General features: G+C 31.7%; 1 protein-coding gene across 1 annotated transcript; it reads right to left on the bottom strand.

Annotated features, from left to right (window-relative positions):
* Positions 1–15: 15 nt before the first annotated feature.
* On the bottom strand, positions 16–6429 carry LOC145324850 (uncharacterized). Its single transcript, XM_080167540.1, has 6 exons — positions 5445–6429; positions 2639–2727; positions 1799–1866; positions 985–1070; positions 541–612; positions 16–270 (listed from the first exon to the last, which is right to left on the bottom strand). Exons 1-6 carry the CDS (start codon positions 6397–6399, stop codon positions 134–136), a joined length of 1407 nt encoding a protein of 468 aa, XP_080023666.1. The 5' UTR covers positions 6400–6429; the 3' UTR covers positions 16–133.
* Positions 6430–11764: the final 5335 nt, after the last annotated feature.

Genomic DNA, 11764 nt, shown 5'->3' with positions numbered 1-11764 from the left:
ATCACAATTTAATTCTAAATTTACAAATGTATTTGAAAATAGTTAAAATGTGAACAATTATCTTCAAAACAATTTATTAGATCTAAAAGTATTGAAAATCATACTTTTATTTAAAGTTTAGTTTATAAACTTTTTACAAAACTATTTGGCAGATGGGAATACCAAAAATAGGTTCATCACATGGAATATCCACCCAGCCAAACTCCTGATCATAATTCTTTATCATGAGGCCACAGTCCTTGGTATTCTGTCCAGAATAGTCAGGATATCCTTAATAAACACAATTTCAGGGAGGGAGGGGACATTGGGTTGTTTAATTCACTAGTCCCAAAAAAATTATGATAAAATTTTCTCTTTCGTTGGATAACAACTTTGGGACCTTTTATCGAATTTTTTTGGTTGTTTTATTAAGCTGAGTGTCCAACCGTTTCAACCATTTATTGTAAGCTACAGATGGAGCAATTTTGTGTATCATCATTGTGGATGTACATCAATTTATCGGCCATTGTCTTATCCCTTTAGATATCTGTGATGCAATACCTGGCCACCAGAATGTATCTCCATAATAAACAGGATTACCACTATCAGACCAGATCCAGTTACCTTCACTTGCTAAAAAAATTTCCAAGATAAAACAATATGGAATTAAATTAAAAGGGAATACACAACAGATCTATAGTATAAATGTATATTGTATATACATATGATAACCTCCCCCCCCCCTTTTTCAATGACCTATTTCGTCTGCAAGTAAACTGTTTTCTGTGTTAATATTCCCGTTACAATTGGTTGATTTTCGACGTCCCAATTTAGAGTCAGCATGCACAAGGTCATTGCGAAAGGGAAATACAGTTGTTTAACCCTTTTTACCTATGAATTTTATTTTATTTTTCTTTGACAATTTTCGTTTGCATCATAGAAGTAAATATTTATAAAATATAACACAATAGATTAACTTTATTTTCTGTATTTCAAATTTGTTACCTAAGTCACTAAGTCCAAGAAACCAGCCCTCTACAGAATGAAAATCAGATTCAAATTCAGCTACATAGGACAAGAAGTAATGGACACTGAACAAATTAGAGGGGAGATTGAAACAGCGTCCCATAAAAAATGACGTCATACATTACAAATGACTAATGATAGGCTAGTATACATTGTAATTGACCAATGGTAAATTTTATACTGGCCTATCATTGGTCATTTTTATTGTATTTTATTTGACACTATACATTGTTTTGGAGAGATTTAATAAAAAGTTAAGACATTTATTATTAAACATAAGGATGACAGTATCCATATAAGCAAAGCTCTAAAATCAAAAGTAAGGACAACCGAACAATAACACTTGTAGAGTGTCAGAAAATTGAGAGTGATATAAATAAGATATAGCATGGCAGTTGCCCTTCCGTTTTAGACAAACACAATTTTGCCAAACCAGCAAGAAAAATGTTTCCCTTTGTAAGTCTAAACAAAATGGTACTTAAATTTGTTCCAAAATTGCATAATTACAGTATATAGTAAAAGGACATACTTGAGTTTTTAGAGATGACTCGCTTATAATATTGTACCTTTTGTCCTAGGAATCATTAATCAATGATTAGAAAAATAGGATAATTGTATCATAAAAAAAAGATTGGCCTATCAAAATTATAAAAAAGCTTCGCTTTTTACAAGAGAGTCAGGAGGAAATAGAGAAATATATCAGCAAATAAAGAAAGGGGAGAAAAATAGAAAAAGGGATCTCTAGATTACCTTCTACTTTGGTTAAAAATAGTTAAATCTGAAAGATTATTACCTTTCTGAATCCACTGTAGCTAACCAAGATGGATTGCCTGCATTTATATCACCTAAGCCCTCACAAATCTAATAACAGAAATATAGTTCATAATACATCAAAACAAAAATGAAGCATTTTTTAATACCTATAGATGAAATTCCCATTACGTCTTGTCCTAACAATGTCAAATTGAAGGAAACTACTTTGTAAGCATAGAAATATCTTATGAACTTTATAATAGGTGGATAAATTCCATTGCTTTATTAAAAAAAAAATAATAAATTATAAATCTGACACAAAACAAACATGTCAATTTGTCAAACATCTTTTATTATCTCTCAGGATAATTAAGAAAATTATAAACATGGCAATCAATTTTTATCTTTCATTTTAAAATTATACTCTTTATACTTTTTAAGGCGTAGCATTTCTGCAATTAAACTGCTTGTTTAAAAAAATAAGGTCCAAAGCTGGACTATTGAGAGGGTATCAAAAGAGGTATTATTATCAAATTGTGCACTTATTTTTATCCCTGCTTATTTTACTTTTTGGGTTTTTTTACCTTGAAAACCCGCAAAAATCACTTTCAATCAAAAAAACGTGTTTTATAGGAAATTATTTTCCTAAGACAATAGCCGATAAATATATCTACATCCCCAATGATGATACACAAAATTACCCCTTCTGTAGGTTAAAGTTAGTGGTTGAAGCGTTTGAACACTCAACTTAATGATTCAACCAATTACAATTCACTAAAGTCCCCAAAGTTGATAAGCCAACAAATAAGAAATCATTATTTTAAATCTTTGGGTATTAGTGTAATGAACAGTCCAATGTTCCCTCTCTCATTGCACTAACCTGTTCTGCTTCTAACCAGGTGAGCGAGGTGGGAACATTTTCTACAAATTTGTAACACCAATTATAACCGGGGATACCAATCCATCCAGCTAAAAAGAAAATATACAAATATATAGACATAGAATATATGTTAATATCATAACAGGGGAAATATTGTCATCAATTGTTGCTAATACGAAATTAGTTTATTGGTCAGTTTGTTTATCCAGTAGAAGGGGAGGAAATAAAGTAAAGTAAGTGTATAGGGGTATCGTTATTTTAACCCGCAGCGAGTTTCACATTATTAAGGAACATAACAAGGATGACAACATCCATAAGTAGCGAAGCACAAAAAATTGTGGATGGGAATACGTAGAAGTAGGTTTAAAGTGTATTTATTAAAATCAAGAATAGATTTATTATGGAAAATAAACATGAAACCTTGTTTTATTTTGTATAATAAAGACGGTTTAAGTAAATTACATACTAGATGCACATAACGATGGGAAAAAATATTTTGAAACTATTAATGCAAAAAAGTTTTAAAATTGGACCAAAAATACCAAAGATATGGGCAAATATGTCAAACATATAAAAATAGCCATAAACCTGATAAAAGGCAGTTTGGCCGCCATAGTTTCTTTTCTTAAAATGCCAGAAATTTAATTTTAATATCTTTAACTGACAAATTTTTGAAAATTGGACCATAAACACCAAAGATATGGGTAAAATTGTGAAAAATATAAAAATAGCCAAAACCTGCAAAAAGGCAGTCTGACTGTCATTGTTGTTTTCTTCAACCGACAGGAAATTTAATTTTGATATCTTTAACTAAAAAAATTTCGAAAATCGGACTATAAACACCAAATATATGGGGGAAAATGTGAAAAATATAAAAATAGCCAAAAACCTGCAAAAAGGCAGTCTGACCATCATTGTTGTTTTCTTCAAATGACGGGAAATTTAATTTTGATATCTTTAACTGAAAAAATTTTAAAAATCGGACCATAAATACGAAAGATATGGGGAAAATTTGGAAAATATAAAAAATAGCCTAAAACCTGCTAAAAAGCAGTCCGACTGCCATTGATGTTTTATAGTTAATTGTGCTTCTTATTGATGGGAATGTTGTTAAAAAATTTCAGCTCTCTATCTTTTATAGGAGCCGAGAAAATCACGTTTCCCCCAATTCATTAATTACGGACGGACGGACATTGTGAATTATAGAGTATGGTGAAAAACCCAGCTAACAAGTTACTGTGCATTAAGAGCAAATGATTATACGGCCTTACAACATCGATCTAAATTAAATTTTCCTTAAATCATAATGGTAATTTAATACTGTACAAAAAAATTTCAATTATTATTGTACATTTTTTTACCATTTAATGATTTTTTACACTAAAAATAAGATATTTTTTGATTATTTTGCCTTGCATCTTTTTTTTATTTTTCAAAGTTTTCAAGGCCGGCTTTTCGGTCCAGCGGTTACCAAGAACTTAAGCTTCAGACGACCAGAAATTTTTCTTCTTTGTATCATTAACTAGCGGATACGCACTTGACGCCTCTAGGGTCATGTAAAATGTTTTTTTTAATCTACTGTTCACCAAAAAACTATTTTTTGCGGCTAGATGGGGTTAGTTAGGTTTCTTATTTTTTCTGCGATTTCTTTGGGGGGGGGGGTGTACACCCGCGCTAAAAAATAGTTATAAAACTTCCTAGGACTTATGAGAAGCTATCCTGTAAAGGAGAACCATATAGATTTAGCAGTTAGCGAGATCCTTTAGGTAATGACAGACAGAAATCATGTTACTTTATTAAAAGACTAGCGGCTTCTTTTTTCTGAAGGTTCAGGGAAGAATTTTAAAAATTTTGTTTCCTTTTTTTAGGTATTTTCTGTATTTTATAACATTTTATAACTCTTTATAACATTTTATAACTCTTTCTAATATTCTATAACTCTTTATAACATTTTATAACTCTTTATAACATTTCATAACTCTTTCTAATATTCTATAACTCTTTATAACATTTTATAACTCTTTCTAATATTCTATAACTCTTTATAACATTTTATAACTCTTTATAACTTTTTATATCGATTTATATTATTTAAAACCTTTGAATTTTTTCATTTTGTTATTGTTTTTTTAAATTTCTTTACCATTATCCTTTTAGAGGCTTCGCCCCCACAGGAGAAGGAAATTTGATAAAACAAAGTTTTAAAGAAGATACCTAAGAAATTTAAAAAGAAGAAAAATAATGAAAATATAAAAAAATATAAAAAAATATATAAAAATATATATAAATGTATAAAAACATTAAAATTATGGGGTATAGTTCTTTCCACGACATCCCTCCATAAGGAGCGATTCTTCGTATTTTTCAAAGTAGCTTTTCTCCTATTTCTAGCCCCTGCGGGGGGCTCTAACCCTGCGGGGCCAATTACCTAACCCTGTGGGGCACTCACTTAACATAATATAACCTAACCTAACCTAAAATAACCTATAAAAGCCATTTTAAAAATACGACGAATCGCTCCTTATGGAGGGATGTCGTGGAAAGGACTATGAAAAATTATGAAATTTTTTTTTTTGGGGGGGGGAGAAATTTTCATTTTTGGGGCGGTTGTGGGTGTCCTACCCCCCAAGAAAATAGCTTAAAACCCCCACAGGACCAATAGGTATATACCCTGAAGAGTAGAATCCAATCGGAGCAATGGTTACCAAGATCTTAAGCTACAGACGGACGGACAGACGGACAGATGGACAGACATCCAGCTACTTTGAATTATAGATAAATGCAATGCAATAAAAAAAGAAAATACCTGGACAATGCTTAGGTTTAGAAGTTGTGGTGTACCAGGGTTCAGAAGTTGTCGGTGTGTAGCGTGAAGTTGTTTGTGGAGTGTAGCGTTCTGTAGTTGTTTGTGGAGTAGTGTAACATTCTGTAGTTGTTTGTGGAGTAGTGTAACGTTCTGTAGTTGTTTGTGGAGTAGTGTAACGTTCAGTAGTTGTTTGTGGAGTAGTGTAGCGTTCTGTAGTTGTTTGTGAAGTAGTGTAACGTTCTGTAGTTGTTTGTGGAGTAGTGTAACGTTCAGTAGTTGTTTGTGGAGAAGTGTAACGTTCAGTAGTTGTTTGTGGAGAAGTGTAACGTTCAGTAGTTGATGTTGGAGTAGTGTAACGTTCAGTAGTTGTTTGCGGAGAAGTGTAACGTTCAGTAGTTGTTTGTGGAGAAGTGTAACGTTCAGTAGTTGATGTTGGAGTAGTGTAACGTTCAGTAGTTGTTTGCGGAGAAGTGTAACGTTCAGTAGTTGTTTGTGGAGAAGTGTAACGTTCAGTAGTTGATGTTGGAGTAGTGTAACGTTCAGTAGTTGTTTGCGGAGAAGTGTAACGTTCAGTAGTTGTTTGTGGAGAAGTGTAACGTTCAGTAGTTGATGTTGGAGTAGTGTAACGTTCAGTAGTTGTTTGCGGAGAAGTGTAACGTTCAGTAGTTGTTTGTGGAGAAGTGTAACGTTCAGTAGTTGATGTTGGAGTAGTGTAACGTTCAGTAGTTGTTTGCGGAGAAGTGTAACGTTCAGTAGTTGTTTGTGGAGAAGTGTAACGTTCAGTAGTTGATGTTGGAGTAGTGTAACGTTCAGTAGTTGTTTGCGGAGAAGTGTAACGTTCAGTAGTTGTTTGTGGAGAAGTGTAACGTTCAGTTGTCCAACCAGATGATGCTTTGGACTCTGCATTTATGAGCCCATTCTGGAGGAAAATGGCAACAAAGAGAAGAACTATCATGTTTGTCAGGTTTGTCAGTGTTCAACACAAACCTATAAACTGAACTGTGTTTCAAACATGTCTTGTTCATGTTTAATTGTTATCTTTTTTTGAGAAACTGTATTTCATCACAGTTTATAACCGGAGATTATGCACTGGCAGCGGAAATATATCAGTTTTGGAGCCTAGACGGAATAGTTTTTTGCATCGTTTTATAGACAGTTTTCCGTAGATAAAAATTTAAAGACTATATTTATGTTATTTGTGTTTAGGGGTCAGAAGTCCAGGTCCAATAAAACAGGAAACAGTTTTATGGTTCTTGAATATGTATTATTGTATGGAACGTTTTCTTCAATACAATACAATAATAGTTATTTCTCGTATCGTATTATAAACGGCTTTCCGAGGATATAGAATGTACAATTATGAGATTAAAACTAGTTTTTTTTAGCCCCGTGGTGCCGTGGATATAATACGATGCTAGACATAGTTTTTTCGTATTCATGAGAACCGGTTCCTATCCACCGGAATCAAATGAATACGAGAAAAGAGTTTTCAACTTCCCTAGTAGAGCGGATATCATTTGAAAAATACTTCAAGCAAATACGACATTTGGACGCAACAAAATAATTGTAGCTGTGTTTAAAGCCTTAGGAAAATAGGGATAGATGTCACCGCTTTTGGCCTACCTATTCTATTGATGGCATAGTAGAGGAAAAGAGAAAGGAAGAGGGAAAGAAACCCCCTTAGAAAAGAGATGGGGTATAGGGTATTTCTTGACGTCAATAGAATAGGCCAAATATAGTAACATCTATCCCCATTTTGCTAGGGCACTATAGACATGGCTACCTACCATTTTAGAGATCTTTGGCATAAGACATTTAAAATTATCTCAAACCCAAAGCTTCCGTAGAAAGCCTTATTCTACGGTTTAGAAATCTTTGTCACTCACACACATACTAACACACACACAAACACACACACACACACACACACACACACACACACACACACACATACAACACACACACAAACACACACACACATACCTCTCAGCTGACTTGAATCAATACTTAGCGAGAAGATTTTGTACGAAAGAAAGGGAAAACGAGAAAGAGAGATAACAAGAAAGAAAGAAAGAAGGTAAGAGAGAGAGAGAGAGAGAGAGAGAGAGAGAGAGAGAGAGAGAAAGAGAGAGAGAGAGAGAGAGATAGAGAGAGAGGGAGAGAGATAGAGAAAGAGAGAAAGAGAAATTGTTCAAAACCATAACCTTCTCTTTTGTTCTCAAATTGTCCTCTATTATACCCCTCTCCCCTCCATTCTCTATCATCCCTGTAAAACCAAAAAAGACATTACATTTATTTCCTCGTTATGGCATTAAAAACAGAAAAGTGTTTACAATTGACATGTTATCGACTATTGAATGTTGACTATATTGATATATTGATATTATATCAGCATAAAAGTTTGACAGGATTCTCCAAAGCCTACTCTGAGAGAAAAAATAAAGTTGGCAGAGGCCTGACCCCCCCCCCTCCCCTCCCTCCCAACTTCCTCTTTCCCCTTTTTACAACCATAACTGTCCTCCCTTTTCTTATAAAGAATACAACCAAATATTTTTTTAGCAAAATATAAATAAGATATTAAATATAAACGAATGTTAGTTAAAAATGAAAACTTTTAAATTAAAACTTTAAAATGTATTCTATACTGCACTGGATTATGTATTAAATGTGCATGTCCAGTGAGATTTCAAAAACGGCTTTGCAAATCAGTCTATAGTTTTCAAGTAAGCTTTGTATAGTATATAGCTGGTTTTGGGCTATTTTTTGCAAGATACGTATAATTCTAATTCGATCTTCTATGAGATAAAAAAAACCTTCACCCAAAGACACTTAATTATTAAAAAATAATAAATCTTATAGCGTAAACTAACTATCATGTAAAATTATACGTTTTTTCTATGTTATTCAAGGCTTAAAAATGTATAAATACCTTTATATCCGAATACTAATTATATTTAAAATAATTTGCTAAAAAAAGAGACATAATTTTAGTTGGTATTAAAAAACACCCAACCTCTCTTCCCCCCCTCAAGACTTCAGTCATAACCAACCTTTAGTCTTGTGATATCTGTAACAAACATTATGCTTTAAATATACATATATATATGCACATTTCAAAATATATGTGCCTTAGAGTACAAATTTTACGGAATTTTGAAAATATTTGATTTATTTCCAATCATTGTAAAATGACGAAATTTGCTTAAAAACTACGTGGTATGGTTAACAAAAATTGTTAGTCAATAATTGCATATGACAAAGAGAGATTTATACGTCTTTATTACATAGAGTCCTTGAATATGTGATCAAACGATTTATTATCATTTTTCTGTTGCATTACATCTCTACAAGTGATTCCTGTATTTCTGTGATGGGAATTGTTATTTGAATAAAAATATTTTCTATATATGTTTTATATTGTACTTCTACATAGTTTAATAAAACTCTTATAATGTTTAATTTTCTTCTAGAGGTATCAATAATTTTTCTGTTAATTTTATGATTTTCTATTCATTTGCATATTTTTTAGTATTTTATTTGATTTTCCTTGAAACATATATTTAAAAACTGATTACTCTAGCTTGTAAAGAAACTATTTCAGTATCTTAGGTCAAAAAAATTCTGCTTTGTACGCAATTTTGGCAGAAATATAGCTTAATTCATAATCGAGCATAAAAACAAGTTGTTATATGCTTAATTTTCAAAGTGGTATTGATATTTTGCATGATAATTAAATGAATTATATTGTAAATTGTAGCCTACTAGCGGCTGCGCCCCTAGTATCTAGGGGCTCCTTATACATAATGGCTAGAAAAGTAGCTTGAAACTATCCTAACACTTGAATCTCAAAATGAAATAGCCTAAAACCATCACTGGACCTATGTAAAGCTTACCCAATCAGATAAGTGGTTATTGATATCTTCAGACAAAAATCCCTTACTACTTTATATTATAGGATAAAGGTTTAATTTTTAATGTATAGCAATTTTAACCATTAATAACACTGATACATAAAGTCATGCAACGTTTACTTTTTATTCCATTTAGGCTATATGATAGGAATTTGAAAGACTTTTACATTTTGTGGTATTTTTTATCACAAATTTCGTGTAAAAAAAATTCTTTCAGTATTAATTTTATTTTACTATGCAATGAAGGCTTAGATATAATAGCCATTAGAAGGTAATTTGTTTAGCTTTTTCTTGCAAAAATGCAATTTTTTGTTATCATGCTTTTCCACTATATTTTAGCAATTCAGCAGAAAAAAAATCATTTTTCAATAAAGATTTATTTTTGAAAGCTGAAAGGTTTGTTTAAAAATCATATGTACATTACAGTAATGGCAAAGAAACTACGACATTTTATCGCTAGTGGTTTCATCGCCAGCCTCTAAGGATTTTAGCCCCCAATTTAGAAGTATGGGTACCCCCCCCCCCCCCCAATTTGTTTTAGCAGAATATTTTTAGCGAAGTTGGGAAGGTGTCATTTCTCTACCAAATAGCCAAAAACCTCAAATAATGATTTTTAAAGCTATAATATTAATTTGCTATTAAACATTTTTGTACAGGTTTGCCAGGATAAAATTCAGGTTGCATTTTTTATTTTGCTTTAGATAGATTTAAAAGACTGCAAAAAGCTATCTTTAAATTGCGTGAAATAATTTCCTGCCAATTTTTTGTATATTTGTTATGGTCATTTCTGCTAGGGATCTAAAGGGATAAGACAATGGTCTATCAATGGTACATCCACAAAATTACCCCTTCTGTTGGTTGCAATTAGTAGTGGTTGAAACGTTTGGACCTTCAACCAGAAGAACAAACCAATAAAAAATTTTAAGCCAACGAATAAAATAACTTTAAGACTTTGGGGACTGGTGCAATATACAGCCCAATGTCCCCACATAAAGTAAAAAAAAAGATTATTGTACAAACTAAAACTTAAAAGCTTAACTTATAGTGACGTGTCCACTAACAAAATCTTCAATTAAATTTTGACATTAGGACTGATTTCCTTTTCTTTCTATTAATAAAAATCCATAATTATCAATCAATCAAATAAACTTTAGAAACTCTTCTTTTTAAGCTTTTATGTCAATCTTGATTAATACTGACAACCAACCCTTGAATTGCATGACAATTATCAAATGTTTTTCATCTACCATGTTATGAAGGAAAAGGAATTTCCATGAGAATATTATGATTTACCTAGCTGCTGTATGAGATAGAAAACACTTAAAAATTGTGCATATCTACTATCTAACAAAGTAATCTACTACTGTCTGTTTGTCTGTCTGTACTTGATATTTTTTTCAGAGAGAAAGGGGACAATGTGATATTAATTAAACTAGTCCCCAAAGTTTTGTAATAAAGTTATTCATTCGTTGGCTTAACAACTTTGGAGACTTTAGTGAATTGTTATTGGTTGATTCATAGAGTTGGGTGTTCAAACGTTTCAACTACTAATTTTAAACTACGGGGGACGGTAATTTTGTTTAGCATCATAGGATGTACATCAATTTATTGGTTATTGTCTTGTCCCTTTAGATTCCTGCGATAATTCAATTATTATGTATTTTGTGTGCTTCGCTACTTATGGATGTTGTCATCCTTGTTTGTTTCTTTAAAATGATTTTATCAGGCCTTGCCCTAAATCAATAATTAATACAAAATTTAAAATTTCAAAAATTAATTTTATTCATTAAATAATTGAAGGGTTTCAGTTAAAATTCGTACTACCTCAATAACTGAAAATAATATGTAAAATAACTGATGTTTCCAACATTCTTTTAGAATGCATTAATATTTTATTTGTTTTGTGTTGTAATTAATGTACAATTTTTGGTAGATAGAATTTTCTTCAAAACTTGAAATAATCAAAATATAAGCCCTCAATGATGATCATTTTGAATTAGTTTACATTTACTTACATTTTTATGACTTGATTATAGAATTGCTTTGCTTTTAATATAATACTTTGTTGTCCCAGGAATCAGTATACCAAAAATCAGATCAATCGGATAATCACATACAAATTTGTTGTTAAAAAAGTAAAAAAAATCAACATGTTTGAAATGGACGTACGGACATTCTGGTAGTGATTATAGAGTTGCTACGCTTTCTAAATCGTACCTAAATATTACAGGAATCACCATACAAAGTTTGAAATCGATAGGACAATTCTAACATGCCTAAATTAACGAAAAAAGCTATCCGTTACAGACGGACGGACCGACCCTAATTAAAGAAAAGCTTTGCTTTTAAAAAACACTTTCACAAAAAGTTCCAATAAATCTGCCAACTAGAATTTCTTAAAATCCTCCA

This window comes from Acartia tonsa, chromosome 7, assembly GCF_053477335.1.
Source record: "Acartia tonsa isolate MP-2025a chromosome 7, ASM5347733v1, whole genome shotgun sequence".
NCBI classification, from domain to species: Eukaryota; Metazoa; Arthropoda; class Copepoda; order Calanoida; family Acartiidae; genus Acartia; species Acartia tonsa.
The sequence above is the reverse complement of the archived record's forward strand: the minus strand, read 5'-3'. Positions and strand labels throughout refer to the sequence as shown.

What these genes read in the sequence shown, in the direction of transcription:
- LOC145324850 (XM_080167540.1), bottom strand. Translation starts at nt 6,399, where the DNA reads ATGATAGTTCTTCTCTTTGTTGCCATTTTCCTCCAGAATGGGCTCATA. An exon ending in TAAACCTAAGCATTGTCCAG is followed by an intron (nt 2,728 to 5,444) that starts GTATTTTCTTTT and finishes TTTTCTTTTTAG; the next exon opens with CTGGATGGATTGGTATCCCC. An exon ending in AGATACATTCTGGTGGCCAG is followed by an intron (nt 271 to 540) that starts GTATTGCATCAC and finishes GTGTTTATTAAG; the next exon opens with GATATCCTGACTATTCTGGA.